This window comes from Anoplopoma fimbria, chromosome 12 (assembly GCF_027596085.1).
Source record: "Anoplopoma fimbria isolate UVic2021 breed Golden Eagle Sablefish chromosome 12, Afim_UVic_2022, whole genome shotgun sequence".
Lineage (NCBI taxonomy): Eukaryota > Metazoa > Chordata > Actinopteri > Perciformes > Anoplopomatidae > Anoplopoma > Anoplopoma fimbria.
Window position 1 is genome coordinate 15071614 of NC_072460.1, and position 27913 is coordinate 15099526.

Below are 27913 nucleotides of genomic sequence, written 5' to 3' on the forward strand. Positions count from 1 at the left end.
TTTCCTTTTTAGCTGAGTTTACATATCAATAATATTTGTAATAATTATTTAAGGAGATACTGCATAATCAGTCATTAAACTGCAGAGTCAGTCTTGTGTGTGGGTATTTATGTTACAGGAAAGGGAATGAAAGGAGACAGAACATTTCACATTCTCCCAAAGTAATTTAGAAACCCTGTGTCCACCTCAACTTTGACTGAAATTATTTTATTCTAGTCAGGTCAAATGGCTTTGATATTGATACAGTAGATGAAAAGTGATTCATTGAATCCGAACAGAGGCAGTAATGTAAGAAGAGCAGTGAAAATAAATGATGAAAGACAATCGCACACAAGTTATCCCCTCCAGATATTCCTGCCTGAATGACATGAAATATTCTATTCACTTCAATTTTATCTATATCCGCCAATGTCACAAACACAAATCTGCCTCAGCAGGCTTTACAATGTGTACAACATATGACATCCTGCGTCCTCGGACCCTCACACCGGAGAAGGAATTTGTAGTAATTCATTAAAGTGGTCATGGGGTAGACACTGTTTCTATGAGGTTTTGGTATATAAAGCTTACTGTTACACAGGGCATTTTCACTGCAGGCATTTTGACTTGACATAGTAGGAAAAGTACAGGTGAAACTAATAACAATGGCTCAGATTTCAAGTGTCCCGGTACGCCATGACCCCAGTGTGACAGTGAACCAGCGTTCACAACACCAGGACCCTGAAACTCAAGCGGCTGAATGGAAATCAATAAAGTTTTTTGGGCAAAGTTCTAAAATTGGTGTCAAATGAATATAAAAGAGCATACATATAGTACATAGTATTAGTGCTTTTTCTTGGCTCTCACTTTTTACCCAACCTGTCGAGTCATGTAAGCATGTTTTTCTCTTGTACTAACATGTATGGCAGGTTGGGGCAGTTTGAAAAACTGGTGTTACACATATCTAATAGAGCAAAAGTTTGAGGATAATACCTGCTGAACTTGAGTCATCTACCTCATGCAGTCATTTTGACAGTTTATGACTATATCGTCATGGGCAAAGGTTGTAGTAAAATTAATTATTTACAACTCTATTTAAATAGGTCAAGAACTGCTATGTAAAGAGAACCAGTTACTTCTCACCCACTGTTTGAATGAGGCTAATGAGCAGGCTAATGTGGGCCTGACAGGAACACATTTATTTACTGGAAATGTTACAAACTTATAAAGTCAGTCCAATATAGAAATCTTGATGGTTAGTAAAATGTAAATGTAAATCTGGGCAATATGGCTGAAAATATCTTGATATACATGTCATGACATGATATTGAAATGTATTTTATATCAGCATTAACTTCTTGAGATGTACCATCTCGTTCTCAAGGAGGTCCAGAACAGACATTAACTTAATTATTTTTTTTGTTGTTGCAAAAAACACATCAAATACTCAGACGTTTAAAGGACCAGCCAGTGACAGAGTATGAGGGGCAGTAGTCATGTCCATTTACTGTCATCGCATACACTTTGATACAGAGAAATGATAAAACTGAGAATGAACAGAGAAAAAAAAAAATACAAACAGCAAAATTCTCTTTCTTTCACCAGTTATTGTACAAGCAAAAATAAAAATCTTCTAAATCAAATAAGCATCTGTACTTTTTTTTTCTTGAACATTAGATACAATTATTAGCTTTATACACCCAGCCCCACTGTTACTTATGTTGGCACATTGAAACACAAACAGCAACAAATGCAAAAAGATGATGAAAAACTGATGAGATCGGTATGAGATCCTGCTTCTGGTTCATCGCGCTCAAATTAAATTATTCTCACAAATCACAGCTATCCTCTACAGCAGAAACTATGAGGAGAAACCTTTAAAGGCCCAAATGAGCTCAGACTTCAGATGTTAAGTTGATTTTGACACATTTTATGACATGATTGTTTCTTTAACCTTGACTTCAGTCTCTTAATAAAGGAGGAATGAAGTCAAAGATGTAGGCTTTTGCTTGTAAAATCAAACTTTTCTCCCTCAATATCTTAAAAAATTACTAAAAAAAAAAAATAACGACGGGGGAAGCCAAGTGGTATTATATATATTTTTCTTATTGTCAATGAATCCCATAAAAAGATCCAAACAAACAACAAGGGCTTGAAGCTGATAGCCGCAGACAGGAAGTGAGAAAATATTTAGACAAGGACGAACCCATTGTTGGTTTTGGTCTTTTCATGGAACATGTTGAAAGACAATAATAAAAACATAGAATACCACCAGCCTCATCCTTCAAGATCAACTTTTCTGAGCTTCTTAGCTTAAATACTCGGGTGTTCTCTTTCAGACAGGAAAATGCAATAAAGCCGCGAATAAAGACACCAATGATGTCTCAATCTTAACTAAGCCTTAGCTCTGTTTTTTTTTTTTATGATGGTACCGTATCATGATCTAGACTCTAGGAGATAATTTTACAAAATTAAAATCATACTAGGGATTACCTTTGGTACCTTATTTTAATCAAAGACAACTTTGAAAAGTCTGATTTAACAATGAAACATGGAGTCTAGACACATGGGGGAAGCGTGCGTCGGCTATGAGTGGATAACCAATACTGCTAGCTCACCAAGCACGAGCCTCCTGTCCACGAGTAGACAGTAGATTCCTCCTGTGCAGTGACAAGGTTGAAGGGTGGAGTTCCACAAGACGATGGCCATCTTGTTCCATTTTACACGCAGCCAAAACTAGGCAACTCAAACCAAAACACTCTAGACTTGCAAGAGGACAGATAAATCCCTTTAAATTGTCCCTTTAATTATGAGAAGATTTGGTTTAAAAAAAGTTTTGTTTTGGAGATATTTGGAAACACTTCCTGATTTTTAACATTAGAGCTGCAGCTGGTTTCGGGGCTTTTGTGAGAGGAATCGATCGTGTGACATGTCCTGAGCTACGCGACGCTGAGCATTACCTTCCCAGTTTCCACCAGACTTAAAGAAGAGCAATCTTATAGAGCACCTTGAAACTTAAACACAAAGAAGAGAAGGAACATACAAGCACACATAAAGAAATCCTATATCAAAAATCAGGTGGATTAAAAAATAAAAAAAAGACACAAATCAAAGTGTATTTTAGAAAATTACATTAGAAATTAAAGGTAGTAGAAATATTGAGCGTAATCATCAGTGTACATAACAGTACTATGGCAGCGAGAGAGGGGAGAAGACAGCTTGTTGAATTAAACAGGGCAGTCACAGGTAGCACTTCACATTAGCCTCATTCCAGTGTGAAGACGCTTTAACCACCAGAAAACTAATGTAAAAATATTGAATTTACACTTTTACTGAGCTGTCGAGTAGCAGATATTGCTGTGTATTATTGGCTGAAACACTAGGATAAAACCAAAGGAAGTGTTACCCTGTTCTACGTCTTCAACAGAGTTGGACTGCAGGACGGTCTTTCACAGAAAACAACCTCTGGCTTCTCGCTGTCCGACACACCGATGCCTTCGTTTGCTGTTGCTAAAATGATAACTACGTCTACAGAAGTGGGTGACATCTACCAGTAACCAGACAGATGTTGTGTCTCTCCCTGCTGCTGATTGTTCTGACATTAAAGGACAGTGGGGTCATTTTAAACACAGGCTCTGCTGCATAATGGCCAAACTCATCAGGAGCTAAAGGTTGTTTGTTGGACAAGACCAAGTCCTGGGGATTTCTCCGCCTCCTCCTCCTCCTCCTCTTCTTCTTCTTCTTCTCCCATGGTTGCATTTGTGGCCGCTGGTTTTGCGGCTGAAGTCGAAGCCTCCCTGCGTGGATCCTGGAGGCCGTCACACGCCGGTGCAGCATCTGTTCTGGAAGAGCTGCTCGACCACGGAGGAGTCGGCCAGCGTGGAGATGTCGCCCAGGTCTCGTTCGTCACAGGCGATTTTGCGGAGCAACCGTCGCATGATCTTACCTGTGAGTAGCAGAGAGGTGATTATGGTAAGATATGTTTAATATTATAAATATATAATATCTAAAATTATAATGTTTTTTATAATTTTTTTATTATATTCTATTTTGATATCTATTTTAATATTATAAATAAAGCTTGTACATTTTTTAGCAGCAACTTATTTTAAACTAGAGGGTAGTTTACTTTATTTTACTCTGAAAAAATAGTAATAGCTACTGTTGGAATGACCACTATAGACTGCAACCATCAATTAAGAGTATAAAATATGAGAAAATAACTTTAACAGGTGGATTTGGTGTTGAATTAATTATATTTTGCTGACTCTGACAAGCTTAATAGTGTCTGAGTGACATGTTCAGATTTCACCTTATTTCTAACAAATCTATATAACTGAAGCATCTCCATTTAAGAGCTGATGAGACCCAAAGCAAACAAGAGGAGGGGTAAACCAGGGTGAAAGTTATTTTACCGCTTTGTAGCCACAAATCAAAGGATTTTTTTATGGTAGTATATATTTTTTAATTTAATTTTTTTATTGTAATCCTGCTTGTACTCGCCATCTTTAGTTAATGTAACGGTATTCTGATTACGTCTTAGTTTTCTCGAACTGTAAGAGAATATAGCTCCCTTATATTGTATCCTAACTCTGTTCTCCATCATGTGATCTGTTACTCCCAAAGCCTACATTCCTCATGGCTTCATGTTACCGTACATGAAGTTCCACACAAAGAAGTTTAAAGATTATAAATTCAGGGAAAGAGACCACAGGCCTGAGGAAGAGCAGCAGGCTTAAAACATGTATTGTAGCAGTAAAGAATCCAAACACTGTGAACACCAGTCAAAATTATAATACTGATCCTTTAAACAATAATGAAACTACGGTTTTGTTGCATCAATGGTTTTGTTGCATCTCTAATACTTGTGTCTCGAGTATAGCTAAACAAAACAACCCGTTTCCATCAATCATTTGGATTTTCTAAAGCTTTGGTAACTTTACCAGATCTGGTCTTGGGGAGTCCTGGAGCATTCTGGATGTAGTCTGGTGTTGCGATGGCACCGATCTTCTCCCGCACTGTGGACACCAAACATAAAAAATAAAATCACATTTGACACACACACAATCTGACTTCCATAAAGTTTCACTGAAACCAGGTTTCACTATAGATTTTATAAAGAATATAACGACATAAACTTTGGGAGAAATGGTTTGGTAAACCTTAAATGAAGTACTTTTCTTTGCATATTTTATTTTCTTCATTCGTATCTGTGCAGTGGGATCGCATCGTGGGTTGATTGTATACATTTCCTCCTTTTTCTTTACACCCAAAAAATATTGGGTGTTTCAGTGGAGACTTCTGGTGTCCCATAAAGCTCTTCCTTCCCGACAAGAACAATAAACTATATAAAAATACTTTGACGGACCCTTCCCCAACTACCCCGTGTTTACTGACCTTGTTTTTTTAGCTCTGCCTCCAGCGTGCGGTTGTACGTTACTCCATCAGTGAGAGTTACGAAGCAGTAGAGGCTCTCTCCTTTGACAGGGTGAGGTCTGCCCACAACAGCAGCCTCTGCAACGGACTCGTGCTCCCCCAGAGCCGACTCCACCTCCGCTGTACTCAACAAGTGACCTGTAGGGAAAAGAGACAAAATGGAGGTTGGGTAACGGATCTCAGAATGTAAATCTTTTCTAAATTTTTACGGAGAGAATTAATTTCACCAGGAACACAAGAGTAGAAAAACTAGCAAGAAACTCCCGTTAAATGCTTATTTTGTTTTTGGATTAATAATCTCCCCCCAAGAAAACACATTAAAATTGAGGGAAAAAAGTAAAGAAGCCAGTGATATGAAGACAGTTTACTAACAGACACAAACACCTGATTTAGGTCATTTTAATTATAAACTTAAGGATAAGTCTTACCAGAGACATTCAGCATGTCGTCTATCCTCCCCGTTATCCAGTAGTAGCCATCCTTGTCTCTACGGCAACCTGTACATTAAAAAAGTAAATATAAACAGGTGTTGTTAACGCAAAGCTTCCAACACAATTTAGCAGTAGCATACGTGGTTTTAGCAAAGACTGTAGTGAGAAAATAAAGGACAAAAATGTAGAAATATTTAGTGGAAGAACCAGATAAAGGTTATAGAGTAAATTATAATACATCATAGTATGAGATAATATAGATTCAATATAAATTTAAAAGTCTGAAATCTTATCTTATCTCAGTTTAGGATGACATTTAGGATTTTTTGTATTAAAGAAACATGTTTCCTATCTGCGTTTAGTAAAAGATCTCTTGAGCTATATAAATGAAATTGACTTCACTTGATTGGAATTTAACTTTAGGATTTTCCAAGTTAGCAATCTACAATTAGTACGTCATAGATCTTCCAAAATTCAATCAAAGATACAGCAGAACAGGACGAGGGCTGATAGAACAATACATTTTTTTTTTTTAGATAGGAGGTCTAAGAAAGGGACACAGTCATGATTTTAGAATCTGCTTCTGTAGTAGGAATATAATCTCCTGGTCTCTCACCGTCTCCTGTGACGTAGTATCCAGGGAACTTCTTGAAGTAGACGGTTTCAAACCTCTGCTGGTTTCCGTACACCGTCCTCATCACTCCGGGCCACGGCTGCTTGAATACCTGTTTGGAGGCAGAAGAAGCATCAACGGATCAACACACATGATGAGTCAAAGAGTGAAAGATCATCTCAAGACGTGGTGATAATCGTCCTAACCAGGTATCCTTCACTCGGTCCCTCCAGCTCCTCTCCTGACTCATTCAAGATGGCCGGCACTACTCCGAAGAACGGGAATGTCTGGAGAACAGCAAAAGAAAAGATGGCACATGTTGAACTTCTTCACTGTATACCATTTGTTTCTTTTGACTTCAACATTGGATTTTTAGTCGAGGCTTGTGTTAAATGAGATCTACAGTAATCTAGGATTTACTGCCGCGCCCCCTTACTTTGCTTACATGTTAAACAAGTTGTGCATTAACCAAAACTAAAGACTGTAACAAACAAATGTTGGTCTCAGAATTTTTAATTCCTTATAAAACTACAAATTTGTGAAATTAGAAGCTTTTATGTTTTTTCACATTTTACACACAACACTGCTACCGAGAAGCCCTCCACATAAATATTTAGCGCAACATTTCACGACAAAAGGCATCAATATAACAACAATCTCCAACCTTTTATGGAAAGCAATAGTCGGACATTTGTAGGTTTAAGGAGTGTGTGTGTGAGCAAATCCATCAAGTGAGCTGGATGATATCATAAGAGCTTTTTGGCACAGGCCCTTGGTATATACTTTTTTTGCTAAAGATGCACATTTGCTAACATTGCAAATAGCAAATAACTCAAAACCTAACCATAGACTTAACATTGACTTAATGGGGTGGATGCTTTTTGCTTTTTTTTTTTATTGAATTTAATAACCACACACTTAACAGGTGAGCAGTTGTATCAACTAACGTAACGGTGGCACTGCAGTGACAGTTAAAAGATTTAAAGATATTATATTATATATATTAGAACATCATATATTATGTTGTACTAATACATTTGCATTGCATCTCAATGTTGAAGTGAAGTAGAATATTGAGTGTGTTTATTTTGTAAATCGTTCACTCACAGCAGATCCAGGTTTCATGGGTGTTGCTGCAGGTAGAGGAGTCAGCACATGTCCACCCTGAAGGCCAGAAAACCACAACAAGTTAGAAACGGTTTTTTATCCAACATGGTGGGATTGAACTGTTGGCTCTACTGCCTCCTGCTGGAAGCTGCAGGAGTTTGCATTCACTGCTTCTGAGTGAGGCAGTTAAAAATAAAGCTAAAGTGTTGTGTCTCTTAATTGGGATCATTTTGCAGCAGCAGTTCACACAGTCAACTTTAGTTAAATACTTTTACAGAGTGATCCGTAATTGCAGACGTTGAATGCAAAAGTCCAAAAATTAGATCATCCCAATTAAAGTAATTTTTGTCCAAAATAGTCTATTATAGTATATTAATTCTCTATAAATCTTACAAAAAAGTAATAACTTACAGTTTCTGTCTGCCAGAAGGTGTCAACAATAGGACATCTCTTCTCTCCCACCACATTGTAGTACCACTGCCAGGCCTCAGGGTTGATTGGCTCTCCCACCGTCCCCAAAACCTTCAGAGACTCTCGCTTATACCTGCAGAGAGAACGTGATGTACCACAGAAACCTATAAACAATGCCTCCTTTGCATAATAACAACATAAAAACATACAATAGTAATGAGTAGCATCACTGGCAAGTCAGCTTGTGATGGTCATGACTCACTTCTGCACCGGCTCTCTGCCGTACTTCATCAGCAGTCTGATGGCGGTCGGCGCTGTGTAGAACTTGGTCACATGATATTTGTCCACAATCTCCCACATACGGCTGACATCTGGGTAAGTAGGCAGCCCCTCAAACTGAAACACAAACAGTACTTTAAATACAAAAACCTAAAATCAACAAAAACAGTAAAACAGAGATTTTGACATCACATTTCAGACCTGGTCCTCGTACTGGAAATGGGTCATTTAAAACAACCTTTTTTTAGCCTGAATAATAATTACATTTATGGATTCAATATAAAGTTGCAACTGATGATCCTTTGGCTTAAAAAATGTTAGGAAATTATGAAAAATGTGACGTTTTCTGGACCATCCACAATATTTAGATATGCCATTTTGTTGTGTTTTACTCTGATGTGTTTTTGGTAGCTGCTAGGTTATAGTTGTATTTATATATATATATATACCTCTGTTGGCTAACAGCTGTTGTGTTTTCTGTCACGTTAACCATTCTTTTCTTCTTCTTTTCTTGGGGTTGTCTGACCAATGTTTGCTTGGCCAGTGAAGTTTATCACATCTGACTGAACCCATAAATGACTCAAACAAGGTTTTTTCAAGAGACCATAGTTTCTGGTCTCAATAAACCGAAAATAGAACTATACTTGTGTTTTCCAGCTCTTTAAGGGTATTAAATGGTCAATACATAATACTACAAAATCTAAATCATAGGACGGATGTATTTAAACAACTGTAGTTGTCAACTTTTTTTGGTTGCAGATAAAATCAGACACCACCTGCAGTCAGTCACAATAGAGCGACCGTCAGCCAAGTTGGATGTTTTGTAAAAACAGGAAGTTCAGTAACCCCACTGTTCCTCTGTCGGCACTCACCAGGACGCTGGTGGCCCCGTTAGCCAGCGGGCCATAGGTGATGTAGGAGTGTCCGGTGATCCAACCAATGTCAGCGGTGCACCAGTAAATGTCATCGGGCTGGTAGTCAAACACCAGTTTGAAGGTGGTGGCAGTGTAGAGCATGTAGCCACTGACTGTGTGGAGAACTCCCTGCAGACGAGAGAAGTAAAGCTTAAAACATGTTTGATTATTTAAAAATGTGTGATTTAAAGTGGCAATAGACAAAGAACCATCTTTTCAGGTCGCAGATGGGAATTCAAATGACAAAAATCCTTCTAACATTGTTGTTGGAGGTAAAAAATACTTGAGATGCTCCAACATGAAATTTCTGTACTCATAATGGTCATTACCTGCATGTTTAGCCCATACTGATACTGATAGTTACCCTGTAAGGCATCATAAAACTACTTGGACCATAATAAGATTAAACTAAAAGAGATGGTCACCATGATTACGATAAATGTGAGTAACAGTTACCAATGTTATCTGACTCTTCTCTTAAAAATTCAATGACTGATTTGAACACAGTGTATCTCTATTCATGAAAGGCCCACATTGCATTGGTTTACTACAGTGTTCCTTTGCTATTTGGGGTGACGGGACGAGACATGGGAGTTGGTCTAAAAAATTAAATAAAAATTCAGCAATATGGCAACATTTTGGATATGAAGCCAAATCGCTTTTACCTCGGTACGTCGGTCCGTTGTTTGGATTAATATCAAAACAGTCTGAAAATCGTTACACCTCCCCCGCCCCTAGTTCCCTCCCCCTCACTTTACCTTTGGTTTACCAGTCGAGCCGCTAGTGTAGAGGATGAAGAGAGGATCCTCAGAATCGCACCACTCTGGTTCACACTCGTCTGAAGCTCCACGGACCAGACTGTGCCAACACAAGTCCACCTTGGGGTTCCACGGGACCTGGTATCAAAACACACACACACACACACACACACACAAAACAGACACACGTGTACACAAACGTGCACAGACATAAACAGATAGGACAAGTCAACACAAGTTATCAATTAAATCCCAGTCAATCAATTACTGAACACTACAAACAACATACAATCTAAAACACGAAACAAAAGTGAAAGAAAGTTAGTTTGACATTCTAGTGGAGAAGAGTGCAAAACATTGGGAAAGCTGTAGATCAGAGTTACAGTGAATAAAGCAACAAAGAGTTGTTAGAAAAGTTACAAACATGTTAGTTTTCTTGTAACTTTATTCATTGTGTGTCAATCAGAGCTGGGTCACTTACCTTCTGATATTAAATAAGACTAACACAAGACAAAAACATGAACTAAATGTGTATACTGTACAGTTTAAGCAATTATGGGGAACATTTATTTTTGTAAGACACAAAGTCTGAAAATATTTGGACTAACCGAAAAATAAAAGAGACGAGAGATCAAGATATAGAAAGGTGAGATATATACGTAGAAAGATTTAGGAAAGAGGGAGACTCCATAAAATCTTTACAAATTACTTAAAGTGTTTTGGATCAATCTGGCTTCATGAGCCAGAAACAAACAAGCAATCTCCTTTCAAGCAGATAATCGACCCAAATCTGAAGTCCACTCGTCATCACTCACAGAAATACATTCTACATAACGCTGCTTTCTTTGCTGTAGAGGAATTCACACAGAGCGGACATCATTTTAAAGATAGTATCATGTTGTCAGGCTTTGTGTTTTCAAGTACAACAAACATGTGATCAACATGTTCAGATTTTTCTTAACAATAATTAAATATTAACCAGTCTTATATTTGACTCTTCATGGGCTTAACAGTTTGCTCACAAAGCGATAAAGAAATGGAAATATGTACAATACACATTGAGATAATAGAAAAGATAAGAGAAAACACACGACTCTACTTCTGATCCCTGAGACAAAGTATTTATATATTTATATTCAACTAAGTTACTGAGAAAGAATCAGGGCTCTGTTTGTATCAGCATGTAGACAAAATACAAGGAGGAAGGTAATCTTTTTTAAAAATCAAATTGTGTATTTCGAAATAAAATCTGATTAAAAAAAAAAGTTTGTAAATATAGTGGATTATTAAAGTGTAATACTCAAAAGATAAGCTGGGCAGTTATCTGAAAATAACACATGATATAGAGGTAGGGCTGAAATCATATGAGGATGTTAAAAATAACATTTTATTCTGAAACTTATCATCATAATATGGCAAATATTTTCCAAGCGCATAAAATAGAGAAACAGATGGTTTTCAATGTAATTTGTTTAGAATAATGAATTATTTAAGAGTATTTCGCAAAACAATCACACCACATCACCAAGAAACAGTATTGCACCTTGATAATTCAGTGTTATATTATATTAAGTGGATTTTCCTGCTCAAGACAAGGCCTCCTAAAAGCCATACTCATGAAAAGTATGGCTGAACATTTGTGGCCCAAACAACAATCATGATTATTTTGATCAATATTGAGATTGCGATTTAAGATTAAATTAAATTGTACTTAAACTTTGACCCAATATGAAATCAACAGAGCACTCCTTTGACTTTCACATTGTGCTACATTCCTGCAAATTAACAAATCTTTGCATTAAAATAAGACTTACAATTAGTGGTGCAACGGATTATAAAACTCACGGTTCGGATCGTATCACGAATCAGAGTCAAGCATCGGATCAGCACAAAAGAAAGAAAGGGAGTAAATATAACTTTTAGAGATCCCTGATCAGGTTTTTTGGCGCCGATTCTAATTATCGATCATTGATGATCCATATTTGGATTCTATGGGACGGATCCCTTTGTTGTTTGATTTAAGCAGCTGGTCTACAAGGCTCCAGACAATTTTTCAACCACCCTGAAGTCAATGTAAACCATTATAAATTCGAAATGTTATCCATTATTGTTATCATTAGTAGTTTCAATTATGTATTATAATCAGCTTAGAGCTAGTGTAAACGGGTCATAATTCATCTCTAATATCCATTTATGTTGTTGTGCAAAACATTTCTTTCAACAACTTTATTTATTTAAGGTACTCACCAACACATAATTCTACGAGTATACATGTTGTAAAAGAAAATGTTATATCTTTAACTTGTATTAACTGTATTATTTTATATTGCCTTTGTATTCCTTCCCTTTCTGTCTGTAACAGCATCTCTGTCCACACAGAAACTATTTTACATTAATTAACAAACCTTTGTTAGTAAAACCTTTTGGTGTAATGTAAAGATTGCTCAGGCCAGCCCTTTAGGAGGTCACACCTTAATGTAATTATCACCTTCTCTTTCTGTGGAACAGACTGTATGGAGCCTATGTAAATCCACTACTATAGACTTGTGAGTTTGATTGTCAGACCCAAGTGACTCTTTGACTGACAATGAATACATATCTTAGGTGCTGATTGATCAAAGGTCCTTTGTCCTTCCTGAGAAGCTTAGCCCAACCCACACCATTTGCTTTCCTATGGTTTCCTGTAACCCTGATTACAATATAGAACCTACTGTAGTCAGAGAGAATTCTACAACCTTGTTATGGAGTTATGTCTCCACTGCGCAGTGAATAAAGCTCATCTGAACCAGCCACTGAATTGGACCTTAAATAAAGTTTTCTTCGACAATGTGAACACATCATCATCATTTTATAGTTTACATTTGCCTGATAACCATTTCCACTCAACCGAGCCTGAACGCATTATAATGTAACTGAACGGAACCTTTGGTGTCCTGTTAATTAAACACAGACTGGTTGTTTACAATGTAACATTATCTGAAATCTGCGACTAGAAAAGCATTAATGCGGATTTCCTGATCTCATATTTCACTGAATATCGGCGGATAACCATGAGAGAGAATGATCAGCTCAATCTGCAACTCCCCTTGGTTTTATGAAGCTATAGAGTGAGTTTCTGCTGGTTGTTTATCTGTCCAGCACACAACGTTTCTGTTGTTATCGATATCCCTAAGCCCTTCACAGTCCACTGCAGTGAGTGATTTACAGGTTACACAAGAAAAGGAAGGCATTAACCCACCACATTGAAAGTTTCAAAATACTGCCGGCACAAAAATGGGGCCTTCAATAGGGGTTTAAAAGTTGCTGGGCCCAAAGTAAAATTATTAAATCTAGTGAGCCAAAACAACGGACCCCTGATTCTTTCTGATTTGTAAGCAAAGGAGAGAAGGGTTACAGAAGTTACATTAGTAAGAAAAACACAACACCCTTCAAAGACAGCAGGTCACTTTGGGCTGTGTACAAGTCAGTAGGTAAAAAAGTGTACGACCGCAACATAAAGGATAAGTTCACAACAGATACAAAAACAGCGTTAATGCAAATCCCAAACTTACAGGGAATTTACATTTTATTCCAATTAATTTAAACGGTCAAGAAAACATCTGAGAACAAAAGTAACAATTTCCAAACATTTATAGAGCAATATTGTCTCTAAACTTAATATTCTTATTTTGTGTTTCCATATTTCTCTAAATATGTAATACAATAAATCAATATTGGTCTTATTTTGATTTTGCTACAGATTGTTTCATCAGTTCATACAAATCTGAAATGTCATTTCTAAAGCTGACAAGTCATTAGAGGTCATGTTTTACCTCTTAATTTAATTTAAATATTGTTTCATAGTGTCAGCAGATATCAGAAATGATAAGTTCATCACAAAATGTAAGTTAATTTGTTTCTAAATAAAAAATGCTTTAAATATTTGATGTTCACAAATGTAATCTTGATCGTCTGAAATCACAGGAATAAACAACTCCTGTTTCTGGGTAAAAACAATAAAATCAGCAAGAAGAGTTTCTTAATTTATATCAGATAAATATATATAGAATCATAGATTTAAAGTTCGGACAAGTCATTAAGGACTAATTTACTTGAGTAAGAATTGATCTTCTTACTTTGTTTATAGTTTTTAACCTGCAGCAGTGAAAATTCTACTTGTGGGTGAAATATCCGTTTAAAAAGAAAAAACTGTGTTATTGGGGTTAAGTGGAGGGAGGAGGGAATGAAAATACCTGCGGTACAGGATGTGTTTTCTTTACTCTCCCTGTCTGTTTCTCCTGCTGGACGGGAGTGAATGAAAGGAGGAAGAGCAGGAGGAGGAGGAAGGAGAAGTTAATGAGGGAAAGAGGTTATTTTTTTAAAACCCAAATTAAACAACACAAAACTTAAAGAAAAACTGGGTCCACGACGTCACCTCAAGTAGAGAAATTGAGAGATTTTAGGAGCTCCAGAATTACAAAACATAGAAAAACAGTTGAGGAGAAGTCAGTAACAGTCCTCCCATATTAATAACACACTACAACAGAATTCAGAGGCCTATACCAGTCTCTTACTTTAACTTAAGTGGTGTACATAAATGGAAATGAAATATGACTTTAAGGAAAGCAAAGAAGACTTTACCCTGTATGTCTTATTGTCAAAAAACAACAACATGAAAAGCCCAAAACCAACAATGTGCTATATTCATCCTGCAGCAGCAGCCAGCTCTCCCGGTAATATCTATTGATGTCTGCTTCTTCCTTCCATTTTAATGCAGATGTAACCACTGCTTTAGAGGCGGCATACTGCCCCCTGCTTTATCAGAGTCATTGTTGCATCTATGAGTCACATTCTAGCATTGTCAAAGTAAAATAAAAATGAAATTGAATGTTGCTCAAAAGGCAAATTCCTAATAAAAGCCTGTCATGTTTCATAATGGATGAATTACTCTATTTTACTACAATACATTAAGGTGCTTTGACGTTACTTGATTTATTTATATTTTTTGTTTGTTTGCTTCTGTAGTTGAACTGAATTGGTTTATAGTCTATAGTAGTTTATGGTTAATGGTCGTGAAGTGTTAAAGGTTAGGGTACTGCCAACATCTATGCAGAAGTATAAAGAAGCACATGTAAGCATGTCCATACGACTCCATGTACTTATGACAGTAAGAAAAGAAAATACAGAATAACACCAATCTTTTCCTTTTAAGTACACAGGAAGTAAATGAGTGTCAAATGAGTATTATTTACATGTTAGTAAAGCTGACCCCTTTGTGTTTTATCTGCTTTGCTTCTCCCATGTCTCAAACATTGTAGAAGCAAAGCAATGATGTTTTCTTGGAAAGATTGTTAACTTTAATAACACAAATAAAAGACACAGCATGATGGGACTGCATGATATAATGATACAGTATAACAATAGACGTCAAACTAATGTTGGGGGTCTGGAACGGCCCATTTTGTGGTTTTTAGTGTATTGCTTACCTGTAGATCAGGGCAGGATCGTTTGGCGGGAGGAGACTGAGAGCCCAGAGGAGACTCTTCTGCTTCTTTGGACAGATGTTTCAGCATTATACACCTCTGTATGGAGACACCTCTGCACAGAGACATGGACATGGCCATTATTAACATCTCATAACAAGTGAGCACATAACCAAGATGTTTCTCTCAATGTTCAGTGTGCTTTTTGGCACTCCTCTATGAGTCCCACACTTAGGCATCACTATTGACATGTTTTGGCTTTTTCATTTGTGGTCATTTTGGCTGTGCTAATGACTAATGACTTTTTCTTATTAGAAAGGTCAACCTATAATAACTGGAATAAACTGTTGTAAAAATTGAGAAACTCAGTTCCTTACGGACAAATCTGTCCCCATTTAAAACCATTAAAACCCAAATGTTTGATCCCTCAGCCATTAGAGCATAAAATGCTGCATTCTATTATATCAGGCTCTCAATCTTGAGCTCTGGCTTCAAAATGTTAGTTTCAATAAACAAATAAACAATAACAAATGACAATAACAAAAAAGTCTGATTGTGTAATTCTGCAGTATTCTGTAAGTGGTACTGCTGTGCTTAGATTTATGTAAAAGTTACAGTAAGAGTTGGGATGGTTTGGTTTTGAGGCTAGGGAGAGATTTATGTCAAAAAGAAGGTGGGTGCGTGTGTGTGTGGGTGTTTTTTGTGGTTGTGTGCGTTCTTTCAATAGCTTACTTGTCTCTGCATTTCTGCAGTGCTTCGTCAGCTAAGAGCTTCAGGTTGATCAGCTTATCTCCTCGATAGAAACCATCTGAACAAATGAGAGATAAAAGCATGGGATGAATAAAGAGAGTGACCGAGAGAGAAAATAAAGATTAATTCAGCAGTCAGTCCAGATTTAACAAGACAAAAATTTACTTTTCCGCAGCAAGTGGTACTGGAAAAAATGTGGACAGGGTTATTCATAAAAGCTGTTGAAGAGCAGACTAACCTTAACATTCCACAAGATGAAAAGTTTGTGACCCGGCCGCCATGTTTAAAACAGTTGAGCTAAAACCAAACTGCCAACCAACCGCTAGCCAGAAATAGGCAAAAAACTATCAAAATATTGATTCATATTTGATCAGTGCTGCCTAGTCTGACAATTTGATACGAGTTGACGAGCAGCGATCAACAGTAGTTTAAAGAATCCTCGGATTTGATTGGTTGTTGTCTTTTAGGGGCACCCGATTCTTGCAAATGCCATTAGGAGCACCAAAAGGAGGCAGAGGAACCAGCATTTTTTTGCATAATATCTGTCCCATGTACTACTGATATAACGACAGTTTGAGCAAATATGATAAAAAGCTTTTTTGTTAAAGTTACCAACTGCAGCTTTAAGTTAATTTCCCTGATAATGCCCTACAGCCTGGGCCTCCAGCAGCGCTGTGTCGACAGAGCGATGCAAAGCTTTTGACCCCCTGTAGTATTATGGGTAGTTAACACTTAACTTTATCAACTACGGTAGTAAAACTCAAAGACATCCATTGGATAATTGAGCTCCGTTTCACCATTCAGGCTCTCATAACTTTCTTTACAAGGTAATAAAACTCTGACTACACTGCCAGCCAGAATGAAAGACTCCATGATCCGCTTACTAGACTTCTATGAACCACAGGCCATTAACAAGTTTATATCCCAGGACTCTAATCCAGCAAATGAGACTTTGATTACTGGTCACAGCTCAGCAGCCCCTTCAGCCACTTGTTTGAACCATTCAGCTTCACTAGATGAGGAGACAGAGGGAGATGTCCTGCAAGAGTCAATATGGCCACTGACCAAAACAAGCTCTGCTGAGGTGTCTTAAAAAAAACAAAAAACACTGAAACTCTTCCAACTCCGTCACGTGGTGTCTCAAATGTCATATCTCATGTCATTTCATCTTTCAAAGCTGCAATGTAACTGCTGTTAACACCAGGAACGTATAACAACAACAACATTAACAAACTAACCAATCGCGGCAGCGGTAGAGCAGCAACTCCTGTGTTATGCGAGGTAAAATTACCGTTTTTGTCAATGGTGTCTAGAGGCTTTGAAGAGAGCATAGATTACAGCTTCAGTTCCCTGTAGGAGGTGGCTGTCTAACGGCAAGGTAAAGTGGTGGAAATATTCTAAATATAGCCTAATCTTGAAGTGATATGGATTTCTTAGGTGTATAAATCACATTTGGCTGCTGCCCCCTTCTAGAGCAGTACACTGCTTGGCTCCCGTGCTGGTAATCCTGTCCTTTTCTCCTCACTGGGGTGTGCCGACCACCATCTACTGTAGGTATATACACTGGATAAGAACCTCATACAACCCCATTCAAAAAATAAAAGATCAAACTATACCTTTGATCTTAACAACGTTGGAAGTTATTTTAACTTCCAACGTTGACTCAGCTAGTGCTAGCGTTCACATTATTCACAACCTCATTAATCAGCTTAAAGTGGTAACCTATGTCACTGAATTTTTGCTAACAGCTGAAGGGGCGTTTCTATTTCAAAAACCTGGAAGAGTGCATATGGAGTGAGCCCTTTTTATAAACTATGATTACCTCCTTGTTTCTGACGAGTATTGAATTTTGGGGCATTAGTGTCCATTAATGCCTCAATGAAAGGCAGATAAAGTTTGTATGCCGGTGTCTCCAGGTATACAGTATCTAAGCATTGGCTGCATAATGTGAGGCAAATATGTGATACGCTTTCTGTCTGAAGACACTTTGAGGCAACTGAAACATGCAGAAACAGTTTTCTCTCTTGCCTCTAAAACAAAAGAGGTCAGAGGTCGGACACAGAGCAGCAGCTGTGGTATGGATTCAGATGTAGGACATGTCAGCAGGGAATAAGCTCTATGCCAGTGAGGTTTGAACCCCAATCATCCAGTAGCAGTTTGATGAAGATACTTTAAAAAATGCATTCAAAATATTATTTTAGGAACAAGCAATGTAGACTTGTTTTCTTAGCCTGAAACCCACCTGCTGTGATGAGCAACGAACACTGAGAGTCCATGATCCTCTCACACAGAGACTCAGCAGAAAAACCTGCAAACTGGAAACAGCAACGCACACGGTGTTTAACATACGTTTATTATCTCAAACCCATAATTTACCACGTTGACATTATTGTCAAATAATTCTAACTCACCACGATGGAGTGGACAGCTCCGATGCGGACGCAGGCCAACATAGCTACCACCAGCTCCACCACCATCGGCATGTAGATAGACACTCTATCGCCCTTCTTCACTCCTGCAGACACAAGACAAACACAAGTGTGATCATGTAAATATCAATAAAGCAGGGAAATAAATTATTTTACTGGACGATTAGACCAATTTTTCGTTGCTATATTAAGTTCATTATCGATGAGGTCGATTTAATGGGTACCGCTAACGTACCCTGAGACTTCAGGACATTGGCAAACTGGCAGACCCTCTGCAGCAGCTCTCTGTAGGTCACCGTCAGCTCATCACCAGGCTCATTGCCTTCCCTGAAACAAACATTAAAACATACAGAAAAATGAGCAAACAAACATATTCCAATCAATTATGGACTGGTTCTTTCAGCTCTACTTGAGGGTCCCTGTGTTAAAATCTACATCTGAAAGATCATCATCATTTAGTTCTGTATTGACATGATGCATATTCATGTATTTTAATGTGTCAATAATAATATTACTACTATTCCGTTCTAGGGCTGGGCGATTTGGTAAAAATCTACTATCACAATATTTTTGAACAAATACCTTGATATTGATATTACGACGATATTTTAGGGTTGAAAATTGTTGCTTTTACAAAATATTTACACAATGAGATTTTTCTTATATATAATGTTCATTAATGTGCATATAATGCCGTGTTAAGTATTAATACCAAATAATAGAAAAGCTAGAACAGTCTGTTAAGTTCAGACTGTAATGCAGCCTTTAATAACCAGCAAAACATATTTCAATAACCAAAATCTAAGACAATATCTAGTCTCATATGATGATAGCAATATAGCATAGAAAAATGTGCACATGCAAAGCAGTTGGGTCATTTCAGTCACTTTAACCACATCTTACACAAAAGAGCAGTTACAAACAAAAAAAAGCTAAAAGATCTAAACTCCTCCTCCAGAAATCTTTTAATCAAGCACTTCAGCCCAGTTGTGAAACATCTCAACTTCCCCCCTTTTCACAACAGAGTATCACCCTGGGTGTTTAAGGAACTGCATGCTTGCAAAAGCATCACCCAAGGTCACGTACCACCTCACACACAAATACACACACCCACACACACACACTCGGTTTGTAGGAGTCGGACTTTAAGATTAATAGCAGTGTTAGGTGAACAGACAGAGAGATGAATGAGTTCTGACAGCTCTGCCTCTCCAGATTATTAAATTGCAGCCGTGTTCATAAATCTCGTCTCTCAGCGTCATCAGTCTACAAACTGAAAAACAGTTAGTGATGGGAGGAAAGAGCTGTGACCCAACTCTATACTCCTTCACGAATCATACATTAAATTTAGAGGAAGGGACTTCAGTATTACAGTACTAGGCATGGGACGATATGAAGATTTCATGTCATGGTTATTCTGGTCAAAATAATTATCGTTCCTAAAAAAAATGTATACGCTTGAAACTCTAAAAAAGGCACTAAGCATAAAGCAATCACTTTACCTTACATTTGGTTTAGAAACAAAAAATGTAATTGCAGACATTTTCTGAAGAAAGCTTAAAAATAGAATTGTACTAAGGAATTAGGACCCAGCGCAACAGGAAAGTGCACCGGAGGGAAAGGCCAACAACATGTAAGAGACAATACAGAGTAAGAGAATGAGGGTGCATTAACAAAGAATGCTCAGAGGGGGAAACGGAGTGCAAGTCACAGAGAGCAATTAAAAAGGTGCACAGATCACAGCACAATGGAATAAATAAATAACACGGAAGATACATTCTTTTTTTGGTGAGTTATTTGACATAAGAGTCACATAACTTTTAAGTTGCCAGATACGACATTGTCTTTTATTGAGAAGTGAAACGCAGAGTACAACCCTTCTCAGATGTGTAACATTTCGTCCAATATTACGTTTTTCTGCACTTTCCCTCGCCTTCATTGCCTAACTGGTTTTGGCTGATTACAGGAACACACACACACACCAGCAAAAATACAGATTGCAAAATATCTCTTTCAGCAGCAATGACTGAAGATTTCTTACAGCTTGAGCTGAAGATATAAAATGATCCAGAACCACCAGCCAACACACTGCGGCCTCAGTGGAGTTGGTCAATAGTGTACATTGTATCTGTAAGTGCATGTTTTCGAGTACAGTGTGTGTGTGTGTGTGTGTGTGTGTGTGTGTGTGTGTGTGTGTGTGTGTGTGTGTGTGTGTGTGTGTGTGTGTGTGTGTGTGTATATAAATAACACTGGAATCTTCATATTCATTGCAAAATACATCACAGCTCACGCTGGATCGAGACCAATTTTCAACGTTCGGTGAGCAAGATGTATACTCCCTCCCTCCCTCCCTCTAGTACTGCCGACACGCTATGAAAATCATCTGAAAATAAACTGTAAGGACAAAGTGGGGCTACTATACTCGGCTATCAACGCAGACAAAGCGCACACAACGTCTGCCAATTAAGCTAACCAGCTCTGATAAGAAAAACAAGGTCATCTCTCACAGCGATCCCTAGGCCAAACACATGCACAGTTAAAACCAGTTTTAAAGCTTTTTAAATATTGTGAAACTATCGACAAAGGTCAAAATGTAAAAAAGAAAAAGGATATATGATATCCCTTCTTATAGGTTGTACGTTTTTGTTTAAGTCCTTTTTATGTTTTAAAATTGGCGTTAAAAATGTTTCTGATTATCATTTACGTTATTTTAAGACGCTATGAACTTTCGATATCGGCCTGAATTTATTGCTTATATGTAAGAAGTCGGTATTGTCTCATGTTTCTTTTGATGAGCTGCAGTAATTAGTCTATTAATCACCTGGCAAGTATTGTTTCAGCTGTTTTTCAAGCCAATTGTGCATTTCCAGCTTCTAACACAAATAAATAAATTAGTTGATGTTTTATTTGGGTTTTTTGCCGTTGAGGTATAATCATTTTTCTATTACTGACTATCACACATGCTGCTGAAACATGTTTTGCATGCTGGGAACAAACACTTGAAGGTCATCAGACATTTCTTTGCCCAGCTATCCTATCTGGAAATGTTACGAACGATAATAGCACATACACAAACTTAGAAACACACACACACACACATAAGCACGCAGTACTCACAGAGAACACACACCTATAAATACAGAACTCTAAAACCTGTTTTCAACACAGTGAGTTTAAATGTCAGGGACCAATGAGGACAAACACACTTTCTTTTGTATGAGGACATCACTGAAAATAAAAAGATACTATGGGCAAACAATTAAAACCACAGTATGCAACCAAGAGCTAAACTGTTGACAAAATTCCTGTAGCTAGTTAAAAAAACGTTAGACTGCACCATGTCAAATGTTTATTTATTTTAGCACCAGGTGCAGTTGATAATTAAAATGATGATCATATGAGACAAGTTAGTTGTTAGTGAGTGAGTTACTGTAGTTAGCTTAGGCCCTTGCAAGTATAATAACACATAGCTGTCTGATGTATAACATTCATTACTTTCCACTATGACACATATTGCATACTGTCAAATGCTTTAGCTTCACAGAAATACAGTTAGCTGTTGTCCTTTTTCTGTTTGCAGGAGGCTGCTTCATGCAATACAAAGTCAATAGAGAGCGAAGAACTGTTTTCCTCTGGCGGGATATGATTGCTCTCTGTATCTATTTTGTCCACAGCAAGCCTTTACAATGTTTTTTTTTTATTTATTTTTTACCAAATTTGTTTTTCTTGAATAAACAAGTCTACTAATACTGCAATAAAATCCCACATTTTGTAAACATGTTTGATCTTTTTTTTTTATTCAAAACCATTTAAGTTTTGTTTTGTCAAACAATATTAAATATTATAATAATACAATATAATTATAAGGAGGAGTTGGACCAAAAAAAAACGGTTTAAAGACGTCGACGATCATATATCTGCAGATGAGGCTAAATAACAAAGGCTTAAGTGTTTGTTGCAGCCTTACTTTGGACTAGAGCTCAAACGTTTAGTCAATTAATCGACTAGCCGATCAACATAACGTTTTTTTTGATAATCAGCTGATAGTCAGTTAATCACTAAAAGTCAAAATCCACTTGTTTTAGTTTCTGGTTTAATAATTTTGAAGATGTCACCTTGTGCTCGGAGAAACATTTCACTCTCCCATTTTATAGAGATAATAATATATCAATAATGAAAACACTTTTTTTTGCAGCCCTACTAACATTCAGAGATTTCCCTGCAGATAAAAGTCAGGGATACTTCTTAATCACGCTCTCCCCATCCTCTTCCTGGACAGCCCTGCTTTAAAAAGCCCTGTGTGGCCCAACTGCATTCCTCTCTGTGGCTTCACCATTCGCATCAGGACACATCACCGACCGGAGGCAAGTGACACAATGAGGGAGAGGAGATCCAAACAGAGGATGAAAAGTCTTGAGAGAAAAAAAATGAAAAGCACTGAGGTTGCAGACAGAGAAGAGTGGCCTTTCAGGACGAACAGGAACAAGTGCAGCGCTATATGCAGTCTTATATTACAGTCGAGAGGCTAAGCTGGAGGGAGAAAAAAAGAGGGAATAATGAAAAGAATGTGAGAGAGAGAAAGAGAGAGAGACAAAGGAGGGAGGTTGACTGCAGCTCCATTCACTGGATCTGTTGGTATTCAATCCTGGTATTGTGTTCAGAGAGGCGACCCCCTCACAGAAAACACACACACACACACACACACACACACACACACACACACACACACACACACACACACACACACACACACACACACACACACACACACACACACACACACACACACACACACACACACACACACACACACACTTTAAACACGCTCTCTTGTACCGGCTCATTCACACCCAATGTTAGTCAATTTATCAATTACTAAGAAACTTGATTGGTAACTTCTTTGATCATCAGTCAAAAGCAGCATGTGTGTACGTTCAGTGTGTTCAGTAGCTAGAAATAGTGCTAACAATTGTTAATGATGTGCTAACGTACAATGCTAATATTAGCTCCACAGGTTTTTATGTAGAAAGGTAACAGTTTAGAAACGTATATATCTCTTTCCAACCTCTAGTATCACGATTACACAACATTTAACACTGACAGCACGAATACCAGAAAACCAGCTTGAAAATGAAGAAAATCGGAAACATTTGTCTATAAGAAGGAATTTTATCTCTCTATTTGTAGTCATAATGTTTAACCACTGGACTACTGTTTGTGGGGTTGCATACAGTTCACACTCACACACACACACACACACACACACACACACACACACTAACCAGTAGAAGGCCACTTTATCACCGAGCTTCCTCTCGTGGACGTTGCGGTCGAGGAGGTTGTAGCAGATGTTAGTGGAAGCTCCTTCCATAAACTTAACGAATATTTCTCCTTTGGTCACATCGAAGTTGTAGTCGAGGAACTGACCCGAGTGTTTGGTCTTCCAAAAGAAATCTTTGGCGATGTCGCCCCAGAACTCTGCAGGACACGAAGAAAAAGGATTAAAGAGACAGACAAGAAATAATGAATATGTTCTTAAATCACACTTGAAAGATGCTCATCTCAGATACATCTGTGAAGTCCTAAAGGGACAATACTCATGTGTAAACTCCTGTTTCACGCATGAGTAATGCATTTGTTTTGACTGCTACGTTTCGAATTTAACATGAGTGGAAATTATGCAAATCACAAGGGGGCCCCTGGAGTAAAAAATCTTTATATATTATATTATTATATTTCATTACTTATCATTTATTTTCAATCAGCTCAGAATACACACATAAATTGCAACTACAATATTCATAGATATATTCATTTATCATCATTATGATACAGATTATTTTATAAGTTAATTGATTTATCATTTGGTTTCTAAAAGTGCCACAAATTAGTGAAAGATTTTCATCACAGTTTTCTTAAGTCTTTAAATGTCTTGTTTACACTGAATCAAAAACGTATTGATTACTTATAATCAGTAAATATTATGAATTACCATTTCATTGTTTGTTAACAATAATAGAGCTATTATTATTAAGTGTAACCTAAGATAATCAACCACAATGAGTTACATACAAATCTACAATTTCAGCTAGTTTCATCAAGAGAAGGTAGTTTTTTTTATTTACGATGTCTTTTTTTCAACTGTTCATGAGCTCTGCTGGAGACTTCCTGCTTCATCATCTTTTCACATAACTTAAGACAAGATGTATCTGTGTGTGTTTTAGAGCTGCAAAAATTCATCTGCACTTTTAAACTGTCAAACTATCAGTTTACCATTTATAAATGATGTGTCACATTATCCTCTTGCTGTGACTTCTCATTAAAGTTCCTTTTGTGAGACTTTTATTAAAGGCCAGCATTCCCTGTGCCTCATTAGATTACGTTACTGCAAATCACATTAATCCAACATCATTATTTCATTATGATACAACTGGTGGATGAAATAAATCAATAAACTCCTCAGTCCAGTGTCAGAGAGATCCACCCTAAAGCCACATTCAGGAGAAACTTGTTTGATTGCATTGGAGGAACTTCCCACAGCCTCCACACTTTCAAGGAAATGACAGGAGCAGCTGTTTGATTAACAATAGCTACACAGATACAGAATGCTAAATTTAGGAGACAGGGGGGGGGGAGATTCTGCCACGGTGCTTCTTTATTACCAGAAATCCTTAAATAAACCCTTCAGTACAGGCCGTCTGATGGTAACAATGAGAGCCCAAAAATTACGTCCTCAAAAAAGGTCAGTTTACTGTGATGTAATACAAGGAAAAGCAGGAAATCCTCACAGTTGAGAAGCTGGAACCAGAAATGATTGCCTAAAAGATGACTGAAACTATACATTTAAGGCTGCAACTATTAATTATATTCATGATCTATAATGTTCCAGCTATTTTCACAATTATTTTTGTCTATTAAATACCAAAACATTTTATTTGTTATTATTTCCTTCAGCTCAAGGAGATTTATTCAACTTGCTGTTTTTAATCCACCAGTTCAACAGTTCAAAAGCAAAATATATTCAGTTTACTATTGTAAGTGTTTACCATTAAAGTTTGATCAGTTGAACACTCAACAACTAATCTTCCATTAATCGACTAATCGTTTTGACTATTGTTCATTTTAACTAGAGCTTAAATGTCTTGAATAACTGATTAAGAAAACATAAAAAGGAAAATGGCATAAATTTGGAATAATAAATCATATAAACCATGTTGAACATTTCTGCGGTTTCTGTGTTTACTTTAGTTGTTATTGCAGCTCAAACATTATATTTGCATCGTCATTTTCTATATCAAATGCATTAAAGCTTTAACTTTGTATTATGGCGTCAGAGGCTGCCTTTAAATTGCATGTGGCAGGCGTACTCCTCATTGAAATCCTCTATACTTGATTGATTAAAAAAAGGGTGGAAGAAATACTCAGATCTTTTACTTCACTAAAAGTGTAAAGATACTCTGCCCTGTGTTTATTCAGTGTCAAAATATACCTTAAGGTTAATAAAGTGCTAATTCTGCAGAATGGCCCATTTCAAAATAATATTATAAGTAATTAATTATTGATCGATTGCAATTGATGAAAGGTGGAGCTCATTTGAATTACTTTATATACTTTAGCTTTGGTATTTCCCCCTTATCTTGGGACTCTGTCTGAATAGCAGACTCACCTTTAAGACCCATGTGGAACACCTATCAACAAACTGAAGGTCATAATAGGTTTTTGTAAACGAACAAATCATGTTTCTCAGCTACTATTTGAAAAGACCATCTACAATGCTGTCTACGCTTCACTGTGGCGATATCGTATATAAATGCATGCTTATCCCTCACCCGTAAAGTCACTGGGCTGAATATGTCACACTGCGGTGCACTTCATCACAGGTGATATGTTTCTCACTCACCATTGAATCTTATATGAAAAGGTGGGATGGTTCTCATTGACATCATGAGGGAGCCGCATTGTATGTTATTTATGTATAAGGCTTTACGTTGGACTTATTTTCTCTAGTTAGATATAAAAGCCTGACTTGCAATTTTGGCTGACAGCAGGACATTTTAACATTGGCTGTACCTCTTGTTCACACTGAACTTGGTAAAAGTGGGTTCAAACGAGCTGCGACAAATATGAGGTGACATTTTTTTGTATTTCACTTAAAACATTTTACAAGGTTGTACTTGTGTATATCTGTCCAACTTGTATATACTTTTCTTAATCACGAATATGTATAATGTGTCTGTATTATCTGTGCATCTGTCTATGCTAAAACTGTACATGTTGCCTGTTTTTGTTTTTCACTGGTGGGATCACGATCTCAATTAGAATAAATAAAATAAAGGATTAAATAAAAATAGTATGATCAATTATAATAATGCATCACATTATAATAGTTAATTTATATCTAATAGTATTAATAGTAATATGCAAAGTAGCTAGAGTTATCAAATAAATGTATTGGAGTAGTAAAGAGTAGAATAGCCTTCAAGTACATCACAAGTGTGCTCAAGTAAATGTACATGGTTCCTTTCAACTAGTGGATTTAAATACGATAACGTGGGCTTACCATCAGGATGTTCTATGGATTTCAAGTAGAGCTCTTTATATCTGTCAAAGCTGGGGATGTGAGCCTCCTTCTTCAGGTCCTCAGACCCGTGGAAGACGTCTTCTTTGGGCACTTTGTCGGGAATCATCTCTGAAACGTGTGTTTGACTCTTTGCCAAGGTGTTAATGTGACCTGAAAGACGACCAGCTTCGTTAGATAGCGATGGAAATATAATCAATATCAGCACTGCAGGACGGGAGAGTAGGCTGGAAGAAGCCTCCTTCCGCTGCAGGAGCCAGCAGCACAATGAAGCGATGCAGCTGAAGGGATAGCTAGGTGCTAGCGAGCGGGGAAGTTCATTCAGACTTCCTTGTTTTGCAGGATTCTTGTTGTTGCCGTTTTATTAAAAATGGTACGTGCATAAGCCAAGTTTGGACCCAACGTGTGCAGCTGCAGTTGTTAAATAAAGTCCAGGTCAGTTTCGGTGCAGCTCCGGGTGGATATGTCCGCTCATGGAGGTGTTAAGTCCCGAACACACGGGTGAGTGGGTGCCCTGCTAATTGCTAAGCTAACAGGCTAAGCTAGCTCACTCCAATAAAAGAGGAAGACGACCTGAGACGAGGCGCGTCTGTTTTAGCCGTAAAGAATGTATGGTTTTTTTAATAATTTAATTATATGTAATTGAACGCTTGCTTTCAGTCAGCAGAGTGTGTTTCATGCTGTCCGGGAGGCTGGAGGTGAACTGTTTTTGCCCCGGTGGTGACAGCCGCCTGCTCCTTCTTCTTCTTCTTCTTCTTCTTCTTCT

At 37.5% G+C, this 27913-nt stretch overlaps 1 protein-coding gene across 3 annotated transcripts; it reads right to left on the reverse strand.

The window, feature by feature from the left end:
* Positions 1-1460: 1460 nt before the first annotated feature.
* LOC129100335 (acetyl-coenzyme A synthetase, cytoplasmic-like) lies at positions 1461-27913 on the reverse strand. 3 transcript variants are annotated; one of them, XM_054609938.1, is made up of 19 exons: positions 27130-27913; positions 23852-24047; positions 18805-18896; positions 18552-18655; positions 18383-18455; positions 16123-16198; positions 15394-15505; positions 14161-14205; positions 9929-10066; positions 9129-9299; positions 8240-8373; positions 7978-8110; positions 7567-7623; positions 6666-6746; positions 6463-6571; positions 5844-5912; positions 5377-5553; positions 4923-4997; positions 1461-3925 (listed from the first exon to the last, which is right to left on the reverse strand). In XM_054609938.1, exons 1-19 carry the CDS (start codon positions 27254-27256, stop codon positions 3798-3800), a joined length of 2097 nt encoding a protein of 698 aa, XP_054465913.1. In that variant the 5' UTR covers positions 27257-27913; the 3' UTR covers positions 1461-3797. The 3 variants fall into 3 exon arrangements, with proteins under 3 accessions (XP_054465913.1, XP_054465911.1, XP_054465914.1); XM_054609936.1 differs by having other exon boundaries at positions 14161-14208; XM_054609939.1 differs by lacking the exon at positions 14161-14205 and having other exon boundaries at positions 27130-27912.